We start from the raw sequence: 21925 nt of genomic DNA on the forward strand, positions 1-21925 counted from the left end.
TTCTGGGAAATATCCGATGAAGGGAGGGGAGGGGTGGATGGGAAGAGTCAGCTGTGTGGAGCCCTGAGGATGTTGTAGGCTACACGCTGTTCTCCGTGTCCACTTGTTGCTGATGGTGGTAATAGAGGAGCATTATATTTTGCTGCAAGATCCCCACTGCTGTAGCACGAACGTTACTGCCATGATTGTTATTGTTGCTGGTGGAGAGAGGTGGGGCTATGGCGTCATCGTTTCAGGAAAGATGCGTATGGGTTGTAAACACGGAAATGCAAGGGTGGCGTCTTCAGATTTAATCACTCTGGGACCCGTTTTGAAAAATTAGCGTATACGGCCAGAACGTATAGTCCCAGAACGCGGTTCCATCTGGACGAAACGGCTATATGACAAAAAACTTTAGCGGATACACCTAAAGTCGTCTCCGTGTGGACATGGCCTCAAACCTTTTGGTGAATATTTGGGAGTGCCTGTGATGGTAGCTGTATCCCTTACTCACAGAACTGCCTCTTCTACAATGGATCTCTCTGCAAAAGCCCTAGGCCCAGTTGCACAAGCACAAAGCACCTTAGGTTAAGATTTCCCTTAGACTCAGATAGTTAAGGTGTCCATAAAATAGAATCTGCTGCACAAAAACACCCTTAAATCTTGTGCTTATGTTTTCCTTAAAATGTTGAACCTAATAGAGAAGATTTAAGGGTGTTTTGTTCGGCCGATTCTATTTTATGGACACTTTAACTCTCTGACTCTAAAGGAAATCTTAACCTAACTTGGCCCTGCTCTTTTATTCTGAGGGACTGGTGGAGTTGATGTTTTATAGATACTTTTTCTGTTATAAAACTCCATTAGAGCCGTGCTGGAAATAGTCACATCATCTATGTTTGGCCAGGTATCCATGGGAATTAGACAAATATATCACCAAACACGAAAAATACGTCCGGAAATGCAAGGTACATTGCCAATAGCTTTTTTTTTTAAAGCATTGTAGGGTGGATTTTTCCTTTATACATGGTATGCTAGTGGACTATTGGAATGGTAACAGGGCAGAACAAACAATTTGAGGAGTGGGGGAATGGAGGTGTTCATACTCGTCTTGGCCTGGTGTGGTCGAGTCTGTAGCGAGCGCATTGGGCACATCCTTGGTCAGGCCGTCTATTTGTAAGTCCTTATTCTGGGTGCTGTCAGGGGCTTTGACTGGGTCACGCTGGCTCTGTGGCCCATCTGTGGAGGCGGTGTCTGCAGTGGCAGGCCTGTTTGGTGAGGAGGAGGAGGAGGAGAAGCAGGGAGCGGACACAGAGCCACCGGGAAAGTGAGGAAAGAAAGAAAAGGGCAACAGGAGAGATAAAGGGGTAGAGGGGGTGTGAAGGTCAAGGGTCAAGGGTCAAGGCAGAAACACAGTGAGTTCTATGTGCAGTGTCAAAGGAAACTCTACACAACATCTTTGTGGAGTGAGGGGTGCACACAAAACTATCACAAATAATATGGCAAACTAAAAAACGACAGGAGATCAGAGTTTTAGGATCAGGGTTCCCGCACCTTCTTAAACATCAAATTCGAGGACTTTTCAAGGACTTTAAAGTCGAACTGAACCCGTTCGTCGCGTGTGTCGGAGTCCGTTTCAGACTGAAATGATAACTTGTCTGAGATGACAGGTTGAGAGGCGGGTCAGAGTAGCATGTCGATTATTTTATTTGACAATTCTGAGGACTGGATTGGGCTTTGGCCAATCCTGGCGTGTTCCGCCTCCAAATCGAGTGGGATTCAGCGTGTTGTGGCGCTCTCCTCGGGAAGAGCCTGCTGACGCGAGGTTAGTGGCTGAGTGGAGTTCAGCGAGCCGCAGGCAGCCAGCTGCCTTCATGTTGCCGAGCGGAGAGTGCAGCCCGTTGGCCTGGAATCTCCGAGGTGCGACCCCCTGACAACCAGGCTCTCTGAGGCGCGCGCCATTGTCGCTATTGCGGTAAATAATATTCCTGGTGTCGCTATTGCGGTAAATAATATTCCTGGAATGCGAGTTTTAATGAGCCAGTTACATTTCTTTGCATTCTTAGACATTACCGTTTGATTTAGTTTGCATAATTGGTCAAGTTAGTAGTTAGTTTATGGGCTAGAAATTCTGCCAGATGACAGGCACTAGGCGCCATTTCCCCCTTCATTTGGAAGAGAAAATTATCCTGAAATGAAGATTTGATTGACAGCTGCCATGTCGTGATCTGATTGGTTGAAATGGTGTAGAAATGTGATAGTACTAGGTGACGTCAGCAAACTGTAGATTACTGTTATGAATGAAATCTTGAAAAATTAACTTTTGATGTGAAAAGTGTGAAAAACTAAAGAAATTAGATTTTTGCACTGAATACCTAGGTATTTGAACTAAAATAAAAAAATAAAATAAAAACATTTTTGGGTTCAGCTCGACTTTAAAGGCCAGATTTCCTCAATTTCAATGAGTCAATATGGCATAGTTTGAGACACAGATCAAGGTTAATTACTGTTACAACACTGAGAATTTTTATAGTGGGATATATGCTTTGCAGAAGCTCACATACAACAATTAGAGACAGAGAGAGAGAGAGAGAGAGAGAGAGAGAGAGAGAGAGAGAGAGAGAGCGAGAGAGAGAGAGAGAGAGAGAGCGAGAGAGAGAGAGAGAGAGAGAGAGCGAGAGAGAGAGGGAGAGAGAGAGAGCGAGAGAGAGAGAGAGAGAGAGCGAGAGAGAGAGAGAGTGAGAGAGAGAGAGAGAGAGAGAGAGAGTGAGAGAGAGAGAGAGAGAGAGAGAGAGAGAGAGAGAGAGAGAGAGAGCGAGAGAGAGAGAGAGTGAGAGAGAGAGAGAGAGAGAGAGAGAGCGCGTGAGAGAGAGAGAGAGAGAGAGAGAGAGAGAGAGAGAGAGGCTTGAATGTGTGAACACTTCTCCACTGTGCTGTGTTATAGTGATGGCAGACTACATGCAGACAGTGGAATGTAGCCTATTTAGCAATGTTACTTTTTTGTTAAATCTCAAATTCACAAACTTTCAAGGATTTCAAGGACCCATGGGAACCCTGTAGGATTAAGATGACTAAGGGCCCTATCTTCCCAACGGCGGTCATTTTGCGTTAGCGCCCGTTTTGCGCTGGAATAGCGCCGCGCAAAGCCCTAATTGTGGGCGTGTCAGCCCGCTGCGCTTCACGTCATCTCGGCGCACATCTCCGTATAGGCGTGTTTATGCCCAAAAGCATTGTGGAGGTGTGGTCATGCCCAGATTCCTCCTCACTGCGAGGGACTAGAGTGAGAGAGAGAAAGAGGGAGAGAGAAAAGATAGCCTTGATGGGGAGAGGTAGAGAGAGAGAGAGAGAGATGTGAGGCTGTCGTGCATAGAAATCAAATAACGTGCTCATGCCCACCTGTGAATCACCTGTGTATTATTGCCATTTCACACGCTGAAAAAGGGCTGCTGCCCAAACGTCTGACTGTATGGACGTATGCTTATCCCTTTTCGGGCTCTCTTCTCCTGCATCTCCACTGCGGGGGTATACTGCATGCGTAATTTTGCAGTGTACTGAGAGCCGCGATGAGTGATGCTGCTCTATTTGAAGTTGAATTTCGTTCCACCAGCACACATTTTATTAATCAGCTATTTTCTATTCGTTTCTATTAATATATATACGGTACATCGAATCCCACCAATTTAGTCCGTCATTCTCCCCTTGGCGCACATAAAGACACATGCTTCCGTCACTGTCTGTTTGATGGCGAGAGGGACTTCACTGTAGGCTACTCGTGACAAAACCACACATCGAATTTTCAACAGTTAACTTTTGCAGTAGCTAGGCCTATAGGTTACTAGCTATTACGAGGTGAGGCAGTATGCCCCGTGTGTCTCTCTTTGTCTCCTCCCGACGAGGGAAGTGGAGAGGGCTATTGCGGTGCTATTAAACGTATAATGGTTGGAAAAGATCAACATTTGCTTTTTATTTTCTCCTACCCTCTCCTACCTAAAGTAATCTAATGTTACACCACAGACCTGTATGGTCGGGAATTATGTAGCCTAATAAAACCAGACAAACAAATTCTCATTTGGGAAGAGTGTCTGCGTGCGCAAAGTGTTGGAGATAGAGAGAGACATCCATGCCGTGCGTAATGTATCCAAGCAAGGATTTCCTGCACTGCACGGAGAATACTGTGTGCGCTCAGGCGTACGTCTGGCGTAGTGGGGTTGTTTGCGCTAAGACCAGCTATTTGCTGCCGTTAAAATTGAGAGCACCCAAGGCCCCTTTTTCTAATACATTTTTGGAACGGGCAACGCCCAAACCTCTCTTTGCGCTCGGAACATACCGATGGTATCTTCCCGACAGCGCTAAATGACACTTGCGCGAGACAGATGATAGGCTAGAGGCCCATGGACACGCCTGGGAACGCGTACTTCTGTGTCTGCGCTTAGACCCCAGCACAAAACTGGACAGTGGAGGCAGACGATAGCTTAAGACGCAGGGAAGATAGCAATAAGAGGCGCGCAAACGGCAGCGCAAACCATAGCGCCGTACGAAGATAGGGCCCTAAGAGTTTGAACCTGTCATACAAGTTATTTTACTGTAGTGATTTAAATTAACTGCCAACTCTGTACCAGTATTATCCCATAACTCCCACGAGAGAGTAATAACAGTTGGGGTCTGTCCGAAGTTATAGGCCCAAGCCCAGGACAAACCCCAGGTTGGGCAAGTGGTGTGTTCCTGTGATGGTGGGGTACTCACTCAGGTTCTGTCAAAGGGGTGGTCTCATTGGGCTCAGTGGGACCCCCTCCTTCTTGGTTGGGGCTGTGTTCCTTCTCCGCCCTCACCTCCACAATGGCCTCCTTAGATTCATCTTTCCTGTTGTCAGAAGGCAACAGAGTCACCACTAACATTCAATTATTGATACAGCTCTCTCTCTCACACACACACACACACACACACACACACACACACACACACACACACACACACACACACACCAATCAATCAGCCACCAATCAAAACAGGCTGATTAACGTAAATAAAATATTCCTTTCTGATGTTGTGTTATGAATGTCAGAGCCTATGCAATGAGAAATGGGTTAATGTATGACAGAATGAAAACCGTTTTAATTCGGCTCACACTAACATAAAATTAACTGTTTGGATAAATAAATGTTAAGGGTAGGTACGCAGAATTTCTTTTCCTAGGACGGCGAGGGCATGATGCGCCCTACTCTGCCATTGATTGGGTTACATTTAAGCATGGCGAGTCATGATTGGCTAGGCATGAGGAGTGATTATTGGTTACGGTTAGGGTCGAATATCAGGGTAACCCAATCAGAGGCAGAGTAGGGCGGGTCATGCATTTGGCATCCTGGGAAAATAAATATTATGTTAGGTACTGATCAAAGGGAACATATGGTTGAGGGAACATAAGGCTGAGGAAAATAGGACTGAGGGAACATAGGGCTGAGTGAGGGAACATAGGACTGAGGGAACATAGGGCTGAGTGAGGGAACATAGGACTGAGGGAACATAGGGCTGAGTGAGGGAACATAGGACTGAGGGAACATAGGGCTGAGTGAGGGAGCATAGGGCTGACTAGGGAACATAGGGCTGAGGGAACATAGGGCTGAGTGAGGGAACATAGGGCTGAGGGAACATAGGGCTGAGTGAGGGAACATAGGACTGAGGGAACATAGGGCTGAGTGAGGGAACATAGGGCTGAGGGAACATAGGGCTGAGTGAGGGAACATAGGGCTGAGGGAACATAAGGCTGAGGGAACATAGGGCTGAGGGAACATAGGGCTGAGGGAACATAGGGCTGAGTGAGGGAACATAGGGCTGAGGGAACATAGGGCTGAGGGAACATAGGGCTGAGGGAACATAAGGCTGAGGAAACATAGGCTGAGTGAGGGAACATAGGGCTGAGGGAACATAGGGCTGATGGAACATAGGGCTGAGTGAGGGAAGATAGGACTGAGGGAACATATGGCTGAGTGAGGGAACATAGGACTGAGGGAACATATGGCTGAGTGAGGGAACATAGGACTGAGGGAACATAGGGCTGAGTGAGGGAACATAGGGCTGAGGGAACATAGGGCTGAGTGAGGGAACATAGGGCTGAGGGAACATAGGGCTGAGGGAACATAGGGCTGAGGGAACATAAGGCTGAGGAAACATAGGGCTGAGTGAGGGGACATAGGGCTGAGGGAACATAGGGCTGAGTGAGGGAACATAGGGCTGAGTGAGGGGACATAGGGCTGAGTGAGGGAACATAAGGCTGAGGAAACATAGGGCTGAAGGAACATAGGGCTGAGTGAGGGAACATAGGGCTGAGGGAACATAGGGCTGAGGGAACATAGGGCTGAGTGAGGGAACATAGGGCTGAGGGAACATAGGGCAGAGGGAACATAGGGCTGAGTGAGGGAACATAGGACTGAGGGAACATAGGGCTGAGTGAGGGAACATAGGGCTGAGGGAACATAGGGCTGAGTGAGGGAACATAGGACTGAGTGAGGGAACATAGGACTGAGGGAACATAGGGCTGAGTGAGGGAACATAGGACTGAGTGAGGGAACATAGGACTGAGGGAACATAGGGCTGAGTGAGGGAACATAGGACTGAGGGAACATAGGGCTGAGTGAGGGAACATAGGGCTGACGGAACATAGGGCTGAGTGAGGGAACATAGGGCTGAGGGAACATAGGGCTGAGTGAGGGAACATAGGGCTGAGGGAACATAGGGCTGAGGGAACATAGGGCTGAGTGAGGGAACATAGGGCTGAGGGAACATAGGGCTGAGTGAGGGAACAGAGGGCTGAGTGAGGGAACAGAGGGCTGAGTGAGGGAACATAGGGCTGAGGGAACATAGGGCTGAGGGAACATAGGGCTGAGTGAGGGAACATAGGACTGAGGGAACATAGGGCTGAGTGAGGGAACATAGGGCTGAGGGAACATAGGGCTGAGTGAGGGAACAGAGGGCTGAGGGAACATAGGGCTGAGGGAACATAGGGCTGAGTGAGGGAACAGAGGGCTGAGTGAGGGAACAGAGGGCTGAGTGAGGGAACATAGGGCTGAGGGAACATAGGGCTGAGGGAACATAGGGCTGAGTGAGGGAACATAGGACTGAGGGAACATAGGGCTGAGTGAGGGAACATAGGACTGAGGGAACATAGGGCTGAGTGAGGGAACATAGGGCTGACGGAACATAGGGCTGAGTGAGGGAACATAGGGCTGAGGGAACATAGGGCAGAGGGAACATAGGGCTGAGTGAGGGAATATAGGGCTGAGGGAACATAGGGCTGAGGGAACATAGGGCTGAGGGAACATAGGGCTGAGGGAACATAGGGCTGAGTGAGGGAACATACAATTGAGGGAACATAGGACTGAGGGAACATAGCTGAGTGAGGGAACATAGGGCTGAGTGAGGGAACATAGGACTGAGGGAACATAGGGCTGAGTGAGGGAACATAGGACTGAGGGAACATAGGGCTGAGTGAGGGAACATAGGACTGAGGGAACATAGGGCTGAGTGAGGGAACATAGGGCTGAGGGAACATAGGGCAGAGGGAACATAGGGCTGAGTGAGGGAACATAGGGCTGAGGGAACATAGGACTGAGGGAACATAGGACTGAGGGAACATAGGGCTGAGGGAACATAGGGCTGAGTGAGGGAACATAGGGCTGAGGGAACATAGGACTGAGGGAATATAGGATTGAGTGAACATAGGACTGAGGGAATATAGGGTTGAGGGAACATAGGACTGAGGGAACATAGATGTGCTTGTGCTCCCATTCCACAGCACTCAGTTACTGTTCCTGCTTAATTTTTGTTCATATCAGTGGTTGTTTCCTTGATGATGTCCTTCCTTGATGGATTAAATGTCCATTTTATTCTCTTCTTTTCTTTTCTTTTCTTTTCCTGTCAACCATTTTATGTGAAGCACTTTGAATTGCCTCTGTGTATGAAATGTGCTATACAAATAAACTTGACTTGACTTGACTTGATGATGCTCATGGACAGAAGGTTTCCCCTCCTTTGTATTTAACATTACATCACTAATAAGTTATAAGCTGTCACAGGTCAAAAGGCCATGCTAACTTACGTGAATGCTGCCTTGCCCTCCTCGATGTCCTTGTTCTTGGCACCCGGGCCGGCCTTTCCGCAGAAGTTGACGGCGATGCACATGAGGAGGCCGCACTTGTTGAGGAAGTAGCAGGTGACGTCCACGCCCAGCAGCAGCAGGAAGAACACCACCATCAGTATCCCCACAATGGCACCGGTGCCCAGGCCCGAGCCGCCACCCATTGCATCTGAACGGCAAGGACAGAGAGGAGGAGACGCAACAGGAAGCAAGGCAGAAGAGAGGGGATAAGGAGAGGACATAGGAGAGGGGATAAGGAGAGGACATAGGAGAGAGGAGGGCTCAACATAGAGGAGTGAGAGGGGAGAAAGATGGAGATTGAAAGAAAGAAAGAATAAGTAAAGGTAGAAAGAAAGAGGGGAGTGAGACAGTGTGGAATGCCGTCAAGTTTTTATTACGTTGCTTCAGGTTTCAACTCTTAAGACCTCGAGTGTGCTCTCTTCAGAGGGATTTTCTATCATGCCAAGGCTACCGTCTTGTTTGTTACTCTTGAAAGTAATCAGAGCACGCACACTTGAGGCCTTCTATATCACACACAAGTACAATACTTCCCAAAAAATGTAGTATGTGAAGACAAATTGCATCTATAGGGTAGGCCTACTATTAGGTACTTTACCAAGAGGTGGGTAGTGGTACATATAAACATATATCCAGTACCCATAGTACTTAGTAGTACATAGTAACCCTCCCATGGCAACCCTTTCTTTGTAGGTGGATTTACATAGATGGCACTTATAAAAGGCTTGTGACATATTTTGTGACATTCATGAACAATTAGCATTTTTTACATTAAAAGTCATGGAAAAGGAGAGTCAGATTAAATTTAAACAACGTGCCTGTACATTGACTCGTTTCTCTCTGCCATTCTCCTGAGCTTGGCCGAAAGCAAAAAGATAATGAGAATAATAAGATCCGCCAATCTAAATGTAATCATATGACCGTTCAAGCATTAAATACCTTGCAGTTTAAAGAGAAAATAAATCTCAGAAAGCAATTACAGTTCACAGTAAATATAGCCTACTTCAACTGTCACACTTAAAAATCTGTTACAGATAACATTCGTGTCAATATTACTATAACAGTCTTGTGGTTAATTGGTCATTATGTGTACTAAGTCCAACAGGGATGTTGAAAATTCTGACTTCCTACTAGGAAAAATGCAATGGAAAACCTCGGTATTCAGGATTCTGCATAGGATACATGGGCAAGATTTGTCTGAGATGCTATCTGGGCTCAACATCAATGTAGCAGCATGCTACACAGCATTTATTGTCTATAATCCTAAAACCCCCCACAAAAGTTATATTTCCAAGCCTGGCATTAAATAAAACCACCTGTGTGGTAAAGGCTTAAACATACGTACATTTGAAATGTAATGTTGCACTTACTGTAGGCCTACAGTTGCCAACAGGATCAGTAGCTAGCTAACATATATAGCCTAACATTAGAAGAACAGTTCATAGAATAGTTCATCTATCCACCTTATTTCTAGCTGCCATGATGCCTGATGGGTGCTTCTTCCGCTTCCGGTGTAATTTTTACACTGTTTTAACTTATGTTTCCATACGGACCCGCAGCGTTGGTTAGTTGTTTATAACGTGACTATATTTATAACTTTTATAACGGACTCCAACTTCCGGTTTATAATTCGGGTCTGCAGCCAGAGTATAACAAAGGAAATGGCAAGCTGCAACAATGAGTCACGTTAAACCGGACCTTGTTCCCACAAGTATTTTTTACAGTGGGGCATTCAAAAATAAGGTGGATAAAGGCCAGCTAGGCAATGTTTGTACCTGACATGTTTCGGCTGCTGTTTCTGCAGTCTTCATCAAATTTGATCAGTTTAAGTTAATATAGGCTACCCCCTATAAACATAGCTCTGTTGTTTCAGAATTGGCAGGGAAGCCCTATTTGCTGTGCTTTGGTTGTCACAAGGGCAGAAAGACGGAGACAACACATCTGATCACTTTATTTCTTTAATTTAATGAACCTGGCACTGACTGGCTATTATTTTGTTTAGTTGTTGATTTTTGCAGCAATTGTTTATTCTATGACTTTTCATAGAAATATATGTTCAGAGTGCTCCAGACAGGTCCCGCATTTCATGTTATGCAAAGCTCAGCTCTATTAATGCCTTAATCTGCTGCTGTGAAATAAATGATTTATTTGATTTTGAATAGTAGACTTTCTTGTGTTGTTATTGCGCTTTTCAGAGGTTATTATGGTTAAAAAGTCCAGAAACAGGCATAGCGGGTATATAACCTCAGTGGTGATTCTAGAGTCTGTTGGGGCCCTAGGCAAAAATTCCAAGGGGCCCCTTCCAACCAGCGTTCCTTTCACTTTCAATTCAAGAGAAAGTACATGAATCATGCAAGTTTGACAGGAAGGATTCACATAATTATGTTCTCTTGAATTGAAAGTGAAAGTGAAAGTGAAAGTGACCGTGAATCATTCCTGTCAAACGTGCATGATTCACATACATTCTCTTGAATGTATGTTTCACTTTCAATTCAAGAGAATGTACATGAATCATACGAGTATGATGGGAATTACATGGGGCCTCTTTAGGGAGGTTTCAATGTCATTACAAATCGTCCATTGGTTGTTTATGGGGAGGGAGTTGCGGTCACTGCTGTGGAGTAAAGTTTCTCAGCCATCAGGGGCCCCTTAATGGCCTGGGGCCCTAAGCAATTGCCTGCATTGCCTGTTCATAAGCTGCGCCTCTAACCTATGTTTTACGATATAAAAATATCAGCCCCCTCCCCAGTTATAACCGCCCCCTTAGTCATTTCATCCTGGTGCCGGCCCTGGCGTAGCGCCACAACACGCTGAATCCCACTCGATATGGGGACAGAACATGCCAGGATTGGCCAACGCCAAATCCAGTCCCCGGAATTGTCAAATCAAATCATCAACACGCTATGGCCCGCCTCTCAAACCTCTGTCATCTCAGGCAAGATTTGTTTTCAGTCCGATACGTCTCTGACCCTTGCACCACTTGGGTTCAGCTCATCTTTAAATTCGACTGCATTTATTTATATAAAGTAAAGCTAGGGTATCGGCCCCTTGTCACAATATCTATGACATCATTGTTACGATATGGTATTTATTATTAGCTGGGAGATGTGGTTCCGTTCCGTTATGATAGGTGTGATTTGGACAGCGTAGATTATAGCTAGGGATAGACTGACGTCACACAAAAGGGGTGGAGTGTTGTTTGATTCTTTAACAGGTCGCAGCTGGGCCGCGCTCTCGGTGACTTTTGGGAGTGGCGAGCACACCGTGAGGAGCGAGGACGCTAAGACGCTAACGCGGACTCTTGCACAACAGAGACTGTTTTTGCAACAACCTCCACCACACGGACCACGGATACACCTTTTTCCCCTAACCCCTGAACGTCCATACTGAGAGCGGGCTGGCCGAGCTGAACAGACGCAGCAGCTGAGAAGGGCTCGTCTGATCAGGCACGAGCTGGTCGCAGCCACACCAAGGCAACAACACAGACAAGCCTTGGGTGAGCCAAACATGCATGATACCCCTAAGGTAGAATTACATTCACCCAGGTAGTCATACTTTCACGTTAAAACCACACGTAGGGAAGCGCCAGTTTACGGGCTGATTAACCTTAGTGGGGAAACTAGGACTTAGTACGAGCTAGGTTAGTTAGCAGCGTAACATCATCATCAGTGCCTATGACATCATCAGTGTTGTCATAAGATGATTTTGGTCAATAATGATGTCATAGACATTGTGACATCATCAGTGGGACAAAAATTGAAACAGATATTGCCCACTTGCTCCTTTTTATATAATAAAGGATGTATTAAGATTTTGCCAGGTCTTAAATTACTTTTTGGGTCATGAAGTTACCATTACTTTTACAAAGTTTATTTAGTTGAATTAAATAACAAAGCATTTGCTTGCCCAGCACCTTGGGCAAGCAAATTAGGAACGTTGGGTATGAAGGCATTAGAGTTGTACTGTATGGGAAGACTTAAAGACATACAGTATAGACCTTATTCGATTGACGTAACTCACGTACGGGCACGCCCACCGCCGCCATATTGTTGACATTCCGCAGCGCGCTGTTTAAAAGTGACTGACAGCTGTCATAGCTTAGGACGCTAGCCAACGTTACTTACTAGCCTATTTAATGCCGTTTTACTGCGTCAGGAGCTATTTCACAACAGCGATAGTGTGCTGTGTTACACGGCTGTAGTAATAGCAGCAATAAAAGCCTGGGTGTTAGCTACTAGCTACACAAACGTGAAGGGAAAGAGACTATGAGGGTAACGTTAGTATCAAACATTGGGGTCATGCAAGCAAGGGTCAGATCAAACAAACATTTAACGTTAGGGTTATTTACCTTTGCTGTCACGACAATGTTTGATGATGATGATGATGATGATGATGTTGTTGGTGGCACAAAAGTAAAAATGTCAGACCAATTGCCACAGATGAAATAGTTATAGCTAGGACTCAAGGGATTTGAAAGCCTTCAGCTCCTGAGACGTGTGTAGCCTATGCCAATACTGTATTCACAATGTCCGGTACGTTATACCTGGCAATATAATGAGTTATATTTACTCCAAGTCCGTTTTTTATAGGGGTCCGCACCTCCGACCAAACTTATTTTTTCATCACTTCTCTTTCACAAAGCCATAGCTGTTGCTATACGCTCGGCTAGACCTACATTACGGCTGCGGTTTGTCAACAATATGGCGCCGTCCAGGGTTATCGAATAAGGTCTATAGCCATTGTAAAAACCCAGCAGCAAATGCCTGCTGCCATCATCCCCCAAGATAGTTTCACATCGGCAGCATCAAAGTCTGATCTTCCTTCATATTCCTCACATACTTTCAAGTGAATAATTGGCTGATTCTTGATAGGTTCACTTATAACAAACTAAGTTGTGATAGATGGAATATTAGATCAGTTCTAGTGATTACAAAATTTAGCAACTGATTGATATGCATCTACATCTAAAATGTCCGTGCAGTGTGTTGAAATAGGTGGCCATAATGATGTCAAATTTTAAATGCATTAGAAATCTGAATAGTATAAATATTAATACTAATAATAATGCTTTATGAGTTGTTCCAGTTAATTTAGTTAGATTATGATTAAGAATGATCTTTCCATTATGAGGACTTTTCTGGAATTAAAACACACAGACCCAGACACACACACACACACACACACACACACACCTCTGATGGTGAAAGTGGTCTCCATGCCGGCATGAATGTGGTCAGTCACATGGCAGTGGAGCAACCAAGTCCCAGGATTTCCGGCCTCCATCTCCACTGTCTGGAAAGTCCCGGGGAAGAGATCAAACACATCTGCACGATGCGCACGGTCCGTCTGATGTGCACGCACGCACGCACACACGCACACACACACACACACACACACACACACACACACACACACACACACACACACACACACACACACACACACACACAGAACACAGAGGAGGAAGTGAGCATGGAGTTGAGGAACTGAAAGCATGATCATGATCCGTCTGATGTGCACGCACACACACACACACACACACGGTTGGTGACAGAGACAACACAGAGGAGGAAGTGAGCATGGAGTTCAGGAACTGAAAGCATGATCATGATCCGTCTGATGTGCACGCACACACACACACACGGTTGGTGACAGAGACAACACAGAGGAGGAAGTGAGCATGGAGTTGAGAAAGTGAAAGCATGATCATGCCAACCATACATGAGTCAGCTTTTTATCTGGGTGTAAGACCTTCACATATTACACCCTAGACATTAATGTGCAATGACACTATTTTAGCAGACAGAAATATGAGCTAGTCTTCATAGGGTACATGACACAACATCAATATTTACTATTGTCAAATAACAGCACAAAAGAAGAGAACAATTTAAATCAAAGTAAAAACTATGGAACTAGGCTCTAAATAAGCGTGCACTTTTAGACTGTGATGATGATGGTGATGGTGGTGGTGGTGGAGAAGGTACCTTGTAGGTGAAAGTCTGAGCATGGAAGTGTACAGTGTGCATGTCCACTTCGTTGCCCATGCCCAGGAGGTACCAGTCGACTTTCTGGCCCTCCGTCATCACCAGGCCATGGAGGTTACCATACAGCTTGCCATTTATCCCTTCAATACACACACACACACACACACACACACACACACACACACACACACACACACACACACACACACACACACACACAGAAGCAGTCAGTTTGTGTCAGGGCATGACACCAAACGAGTTTATAGTTAAACAAATAAACCATAGTTTATATTTCACTCACTGATGCCATCATTACCAGCATTTTTCTTTTCTTATTTTATTGTACAGCACAAGTGCCTTTTATTTGGGACTAAAACATAAAAAGCAAACAGTGCCATCCATCCATTTTACTTTCACAATTTGTTCTTAACCTATGTATGGCGACTTTCTACAAAATAAACCGGACTGTTGAACTTTAAATAAACAAGTAGAAAAGCATTGTGATTCCGTGTTTGACGTGTCAGGGTAACAGAGCCGAGGGTTGGACAACATCAGGTTCAGTCATTCTCGTCCCAGTCCTTCTTGCCCTGGGGGAGCTTTGGGTCCCCCTGCAGGTTTGGCCATGATGATCTGGTCCACTCTCAGTACTGTGATGGCAGCGTTGGTAGCTAGTTTTATGCCCCAGTGTTTGACCAGGTAAGGCTCCAGAATACCAGCCTCAAGCATGTCTTTCACAGCAGAGCCTTCTCCCTTAATGTCAAAACCGATGTTTTTGTTTCCCTCGTGATGCACAGCGTAGTTTAGAGATGAGCTCGCTTCCCTTCACACCAGAGTTCTCAGCCAGGGCGCGGTGCGAACTTCTTGATCGCATACTGCTCCAGACCGGGGCAGGACTCTCCATAAGAGGCAATCTGTCTGGCCAGCTCAATCTCAGTGGCTCCAGCTCCAGGTACCAAGCGCTTGTCCCCGACGAGAAGCTTGAAAGTGTTGACTGCATCATCAACGGCCCTTTCAATGTCATCCATCAAGTTGTCAGTGGAACCTCTGATCACCAGCGTTGAGATGGCACCATCCTCATTCTCGTGTTTGAAGACAACCACCTGGGTGTCTCACACCTCCGTCAGGTAGATGTTGTCACAGTGACCCATCTCCTCTGGAGTAGGAGTGGTCATCCTGGGAAGTGCTACAGCTCCCACGGTCTTGCATAACCTCCTCAGGTCCCATTTGGAGTTGAATCTGAACACCATGAGGTTGTACTTATTGGCGTAGTGCAGTGCCATGTCGGCCACCTTGCCCCCAGTCACCACCACGTTGGCACCGGCCTCCTTGATGCCCTTCACCTGCGCCTCCATCATGTCCTCCTCTCCCTTACTGAAGTTCATCAGCTCCTGGGCATTATTTATCAGCACTGTGCCCTTGGTCTCTGTCACCATACAATCAAAGGGGCAGGAGAAAACTGCAATTTTGGCATCTTTAACTGATGTGATATCTCCCTCTGTCTCCTTCTTGAACGCCATGCCATGTAGCATGGAGGAGGACGTCAACCCACAACCCAAGATCTTGTATACTCTAACGTTGGCAACATTGAAGCTGCTGGATTCTAGCGGGAAGATGGAGACACAGGCCTGAGCGATGAGTTTGGAGAGGAAGGGCTCTATTCTCCCACAGGCCATCGGCGCTATTACGGGCCTTAACCGCAAAAAAACGTGCCTTGCGCCTGTTTCGGCAAGATAGCAATAGGCTTTAGGCTGCCAAATGCGCTTTAGGCCGAATGGGCGTGGCGCAGTCCCAAAGTGGGCGTGTCGGCGCTAAATACCAGCCTAGTGATATCTTGGGACCTGGCCTACATTTAGCGCTTTGCGCTTTTGAAAAGCAGGCCTATTCTGTGCCTTCACTGCTTCTTCTCTGTCACCCTTCTCTCTCTCTCTCTCTGAGTTCCCAGCATGCATTGTGTTTCTTCATTTCGCTACTAAATAGCCACCAAATGAGCCAAAATAGATATAAAAGGTAGTTCTAAATTAATGTGTAATGGTAACACAGCCTGCCATTGTCAACATTTCAATATTGGACCAAATAAAACATCGAAATGAAAACACCACCCTATGTGAAACATATATGTCCTCCTGGGCCTATATATACCCCTTGTCGAGTTAACGTGATTTAGAGAAGTAACAGCGGAACGCGCTTCGGAACGCGCTTCTAATGGCATCTGCTATACTGTGATGTCCCTCCAATAACTTGGCCCTATTTCACATTTAGTTTTACAATAAAAACACATTTATGCAATGACTTGACATAATGTAGGGTATATTTATGTGCATCATCCTTCCTGCAGCAGGCGAGAGAAAATGATATCTTTCTGGACAAACTTTCACCAATCTAATAGGCTATATTTTTCTAGCTGATGCATAGAACATTATTTTCACTTTGATCTTGCTATAGTGTAGCGTATTTACATGCTTGCAGTAGGCTATTTAAACTGCAGTTAGATTGGTTTGAGAAGCATCATAATATGGAATAATAGCCGATATATGGAGACAGACGGGATGAAGGGAGGTGGGGGGGGGGGGATCAGAGGCTTGGGTTTCATCTGGTTTTGCGGGACCAGTGGAATTGGAGCTAAAAAGGCAAGCGTGCCATTCGTTTATTGCACTTATCCAATGAGCATGACAGTGCATAATTTTACGCCTAAAAGGCGTGGTTGTAATGCTTTGGGCTGCATCTAGCGCCAGCACGACGATATCAAGTGCGCCTGTCCACGCCCACTGCTTTGATCTGCGCCTGCCGCTCGGCCTAGAAACTGCGCCGATGCAACGATAGGGCCCGAAGTCTTCGTTGCCGTACTGTTTGCTCATGATTGCTGAACGGATACAGGGCCGGCCCTAGCCATCTGGGGGCCCTAAGCAGGATATAGATTAGGGGCCCCCTCCCAGGGGCGGGGGTTTGGGGGCATCCGCGCTGGAAGTACTTTTAAGTAGGGGGAGGTGTAAGGAGGGGACTCTCGGTGCTGCCCGCCAGGGCAGTGCCGAAAAAAATTTGAAGTTTTTTGGACTTTTAGCCATATTTAGAGGAATATTTAAAACAAACAAACGCCTAAAACCATTCAGGGTAAAGCAGGAGGTCCCAGTAATCAGAGAAATCAGCTGCTGTAGTGACTGGTTTGAATGAAAACCTGCACACTCTCAGGTCTTGATGGCCTACAGAGGAGAGAGAAAACACATGCTTCTTTTTCCTTCCAACGTGCAACATGCTATAATTTGAATAGCTGCTCTATGAATATCAATGAGATTAAGATCTTATTTTGTTTCATGGAATCAGAAATGATCTTAACTCCTGCAAGTCCAACACAGACACTGAAAACAACACTGCAAACACAAAGGAGCACATTAAGACCTAGAGGCAAGAAACACAATGCAATGCTAAACTCCTGTCACTAGATGGCAGGCAAGGTCTATCCTTTCAACAGCTTCCCCACGACTTGCCCAGATGCACATTATTGAACCACGTCAGCTCAAACTGGGTTAACAAAACATGCAGGCTAGTGTCCATGAGTTTTCAGCACCATACAGTTTTCTAATGTGCTTTTTTTCTCTCATAATCTGGGAAAGAGCAGGGCAAAATGGCGCCTGCGGGTGCGCTTGACTGAGCATGGGCGGTCTGTTTGTGAGGTTTGTGAGGTCCTAGAGTTCACAGGATATAGGTCAGACGGAGCAGGTCAGATACAGGCCTGTCGCCTCCACAGCACCTCACGTCCCATAGAGCAGTGTTTCCCAACCAGGGGTACGTGTACAACTAGGGGTACTTGAGCAGCTTGCAGGGGATACTTGGAAAGATTGGGGATTACAATTTATTTACAAAATGATTAAAACATCATTCCAAGTAATTTCATAGGCGCAGCTTAGTAAAACTGATGACTTTTTCCAATTGAAATCAGTTAGAATTGTATTAAAGGGGGTAATTCAAATGATTTTCATTTAATAATCAGATGTGTTAGGCCTACTAAAAGTTTAATATCATTTTAATAAAACAAATTTCAGAAAATCATCGACACACATGAGTGAGGGGGTACTTTGGCATGGCAGAACAGCTCAATGGGTACATAAGACCAAAAAGGTTGGGAACCACTGCCATAGAGTACTGCAGGGATGACATCTTTTTATAGTCGGAAGGCGGGAGTCCCGGACTTATCTTACGGGGCAAAAGTCAATGGGGTTTTAGAATGGGGATTTCATTAGTTTTAGAATGGGGATTTGTGAAGATTATCCTGCTGAACCTAAATTACTGCTCCAATAAACTTTTGTTAACAACAGACCTTAATTTATGCATTTTAGTGAAATCCCCATTCTAAAACCCCATTGACTTTTCTGTGTAAGATCCAGGAAGTCCGGGACTTCCGCCTTCTGACTACAAAAAGACATCATCCCTGCAGTCCTCTATAGACCCTTTTCACGGGGGCCATTTTGTGTCGAAAAGGCAGGGTAAACACAGGTGACGGCCGTAAAGTAGTTCACCACTGAATGACCAAATTTATATAACTTTCAACCATTTTGAACAACGCTGTTTCCATACAGGCCATCAGCGCTGGCTAGTTGTTGATATTTATAAAGATTTTGTAGCTCTCATATAACGTTTTTCTTGATGCGGTGGGCAAACTGTCATGGCGCCGTCCATCAGAAGTTTCCATCTGAGCACAGCCAAAGAGTATAGTGAGGCAAGATGAGACGTTCTTCGCCTTCTTTTCTTGTTTTTTTCCATAGATTTTTTCAAATCAAGCAGCATGCCGTTCTGCCAGAAATCTGGGGGGTTTGTCCTGCTTTAAAAACGGCAACCTGGACAATTTATGAGCCAGATCAGCCTTGAGACGGCAGTTAAGGATTCTGGATGGATTAGCGGACGTCATTGTGGCATGTTTGGTCATGTTTTGGCTTGTGTTGGCTGTGGGGAAGTCATTAGCAAGAGCCGCAGTTGCGTCATTTCAGCAAAAGCCAAGGTATGACAAGGGACACACTGGTTTACCCCCCTTCGTGGAAAGATTTTGTGAAATCAGCTGTGCAAGAGTACATTTTGGTGAGTTGTTTCTATACAATTCACTTGATATATAAGTAGTAAAAAAAAAAGTATCACCTCATTCAATGGAATGGAAAGGAATTGCTTCTGCAATCTCTACAACCCAGTTTCTCTGGGGTTGTAGAGATGACTTGCAAAACCCCATTTAATGTCCAGCTTGCACAGTTTACCAGAAAATGCCCATTTAATGGATAAACCTGGGGTCTCCGATACCTGGATGGGCCCCATGTACCATGTGAAGGTCCTGGGGTCGCTTTGGGGGGTCTCCGGGCCGAAGGGGGGGTTGGAGACCCTTTCGGGGGGTCTCGGGGGTTGTCTCCGACCCCCCGGGCCCCGGAGAACCCTCCAAGCCTCTCCCACGCTGTTACGACCCGGCCTAGGGGAACCGGACCACAACACAACACGCCCCATGCCTAATCCTAACCCAGACCCTAACCTCTCCCACCGCCTAACCCTAAACCTAACCTCTCTCACCCCCCATGCCTAAACCTAACCTCCCCCACCCCCATGCCTAAATCTAACCTCTCCCACCCCCCATGCCTAAACCTAACCTCTCCCACCCCCCATGCCTAAATCTAACCTCTCCCACCCCCCATGCCTAAACCTAACCTCTCCCACCCCCCATGCCTAAACCTAAGGACACAGGGGTCCAAGCAGACCCTCCCCATGCCTGCAGAGGTGGGCAGGGTGGTTGAGAGAACAGCCAATGGTGAATCCTATCCATTAAATGGGATTTTGCAGAGAAACTGGGTTGTAGAGATTGTATAACTCCGCCCCAGAGAATGGGGACATTTTGAAGCAATTCCTTTCCATTGAATGATGATCCATGATAATCATCAATATTTTACAGAATGGTTTCCTACGCCCTCTGGTGTTAAACAAGGGGATGTTTTGTCTCCAACTTTCTTTGCTGTTTTCATTAATGATTTGGCCAGAGAGGTAAAGCAACTGGGTAAAGGGGTTGTATGTGGTCATGTACTTGTAAATATGATTCTTTATGCAGACGATATTATTTTGCTTTCTGGAAATGAAGAAGATCTGCAAGTGATGTTGACATGTCTTAGTGAGTGGTGTAATAAGTGGAGATTATGTAACCAAAAGAAAACACAAGTTATGCACTTTAGAAATCCAGGCAAAGAAAGAAGTATTTTTAAGTTTTGTATTGGTGACAAACAACTTGACTTTACAGATAAGTACCTTGTACCTTGGTTTGTTTCTTGATGAACATATGTCTTTTTTACATGGTGTATCTGTTCTAGCAGACTCGGCAAGTAGGGCACTGGGAGGTATTATAGGTCAAACCAAAATGTTAAAAGACATATGGGTTATTTCACATATTCCAAATTGTATCAAACTTGTGTATGTTATGTTTTGGATTATGTTTCTGGGGTTTGAGGTTATAAAAGGTTTCAGTTAAATGAACGTGTCCAGAATCGGGCAATCAGGTTTTTTTGGGGGGTTCATAAATATGCAGCGATTGTGGCAGTCAATGGAGATATGAGGTGGGACTCCTGTGAAATTAGATGGAAGGCCAGCATGGTGAGTCTCTGGAACAGGCTGCTGGATTTACCAACTAACAGGGTAGCCAGTCAAGTTTTATTTTGGGATCTGTCAGTTGAAGGGGAATGAGTATCTGACATTTTTGAGGTTGTGTGGTTTGGAAGAAAATTATTTTCAAAGAGTGTTTGTGAATATGGAGGACTTCAAATATCGAACCCGGGCTAAATGCCTACAGTCTTGGGCTGAAGAAATCTGGCAGAAGCCAAAATTAAGAACGTATTGTTTATTTTAAAAAGATTATAAATGTGAAAAAAATGTTTTGTATAATTTGTCTAAAAGTAAGAGGTCACTCTGTGCACAGATAAGATGTGGCATTGTGCCTTTACACATTGAAACAGGAAGATACAGAGGGGTAGTTGAAACAGGAAGATACAGAGGGGTAGTTGAGGAAGAAAGAATCTGTGAATATTGTGAGTTGAATGAAGTGAAGAATTAAATCCATTTCATTCTATACTGTCCTCTGTATCATGATCTACGTGAAATATTGTTTAAAAAAGTCCATACTCCTGATTTAGATTTGATAGAAAGTGAGAACGGAGCTTTAATTGAATTTCTTTTTGATCACATTTTTGAGTACCTCTCAAAAGCATGGGAAAGGAGGAGAAGGGCGACCTATAATAGATAATTTATTTTTCTATTAATGCTATAGATGTATGTATGTGTATATATATGTATATATACTCTGCTTTTTCATTTTTTATATCTACAGTTGGTTGTATTATGTGTTGCTGGTTGGATAACACACTGGAATGTTCTTGTTCTGTTAATTATTGTATGTTGATGTGTCTGATAATCCCATATGGGATGGGTCAAGGAATTGTCCTGACACGAACATAAAACTTTATTTCATTCATTCATTCATAGTGTTAGTTTTTTGTGAGAAGTTCTACAACAGGACCTCACAGGCTGTGCATAAAAACTAATGCTGTAAATTGTACAAGGAACCTAAACATTACCTCAACATTGGGCTGTGAAAAAGAGGGAGATTTTCTGGGGTATCCCCTCCCCCTCCCGCACCCATATAACCCTACAGCACAAATTAATAGAATAAATACAAGGGTGTACAGTAAATTACTTTTTTAGTCTTAAATTCACAAGTCACAGTAAAATAAATACAGGTCATGATCAAATCAAATAAACGTACAACATGTACCAAAGATGTGATCAAAATAAGTGACCATCTAAA

General features: G+C 45.1%; 1 protein-coding gene and 1 pseudogene across 2 annotated transcripts; both read right to left on the bottom strand.

Annotated features, from left to right (window-relative positions):
- Nucleotides 1-1018: 1018 nt before the first annotated feature.
- On the bottom strand, nt 1019-14225 carry LOC310799081 (uncharacterized protein; the record flags this gene model as incomplete). The annotated part of the gene is made up of 5 exons (XM_083661643.1): nt 14113-14225; nt 13318-13471; nt 8069-8276; nt 4720-4836; nt 1019-1244 (listed from the first exon to the last, which is right to left on the bottom strand). The coding sequence occupies exons 1-5, from the start codon at nt 14209-14211 to the stop codon at nt 1019-1021; spliced, it is 804 nt and encodes a 267-aa protein (XP_083517769.1). The 5' UTR covers nt 14212-14225.
- Nucleotides 14226-14669: 444 nt separating this feature from the next.
- Nucleotides 14670-15785, bottom strand: LOC310799082 (T-complex protein 1 subunit theta pseudogene; annotated as a pseudogene). Its single transcript has one exon. The product of its transcript is annotated as a T-complex protein 1 subunit theta pseudogene (transcript).
- Between the last annotated feature and the right edge of the window lie 6140 nt (nt 15786-21925).

The sequence above is a fragment of the Poromitra crassiceps genome (genome assembly GCF_964638095.1).
Source record: "Poromitra crassiceps genome assembly, chromosome: 27".
NCBI lineage: Eukaryota > Metazoa > Chordata > Actinopteri > Beryciformes > Melamphaidae > Poromitra > Poromitra crassiceps.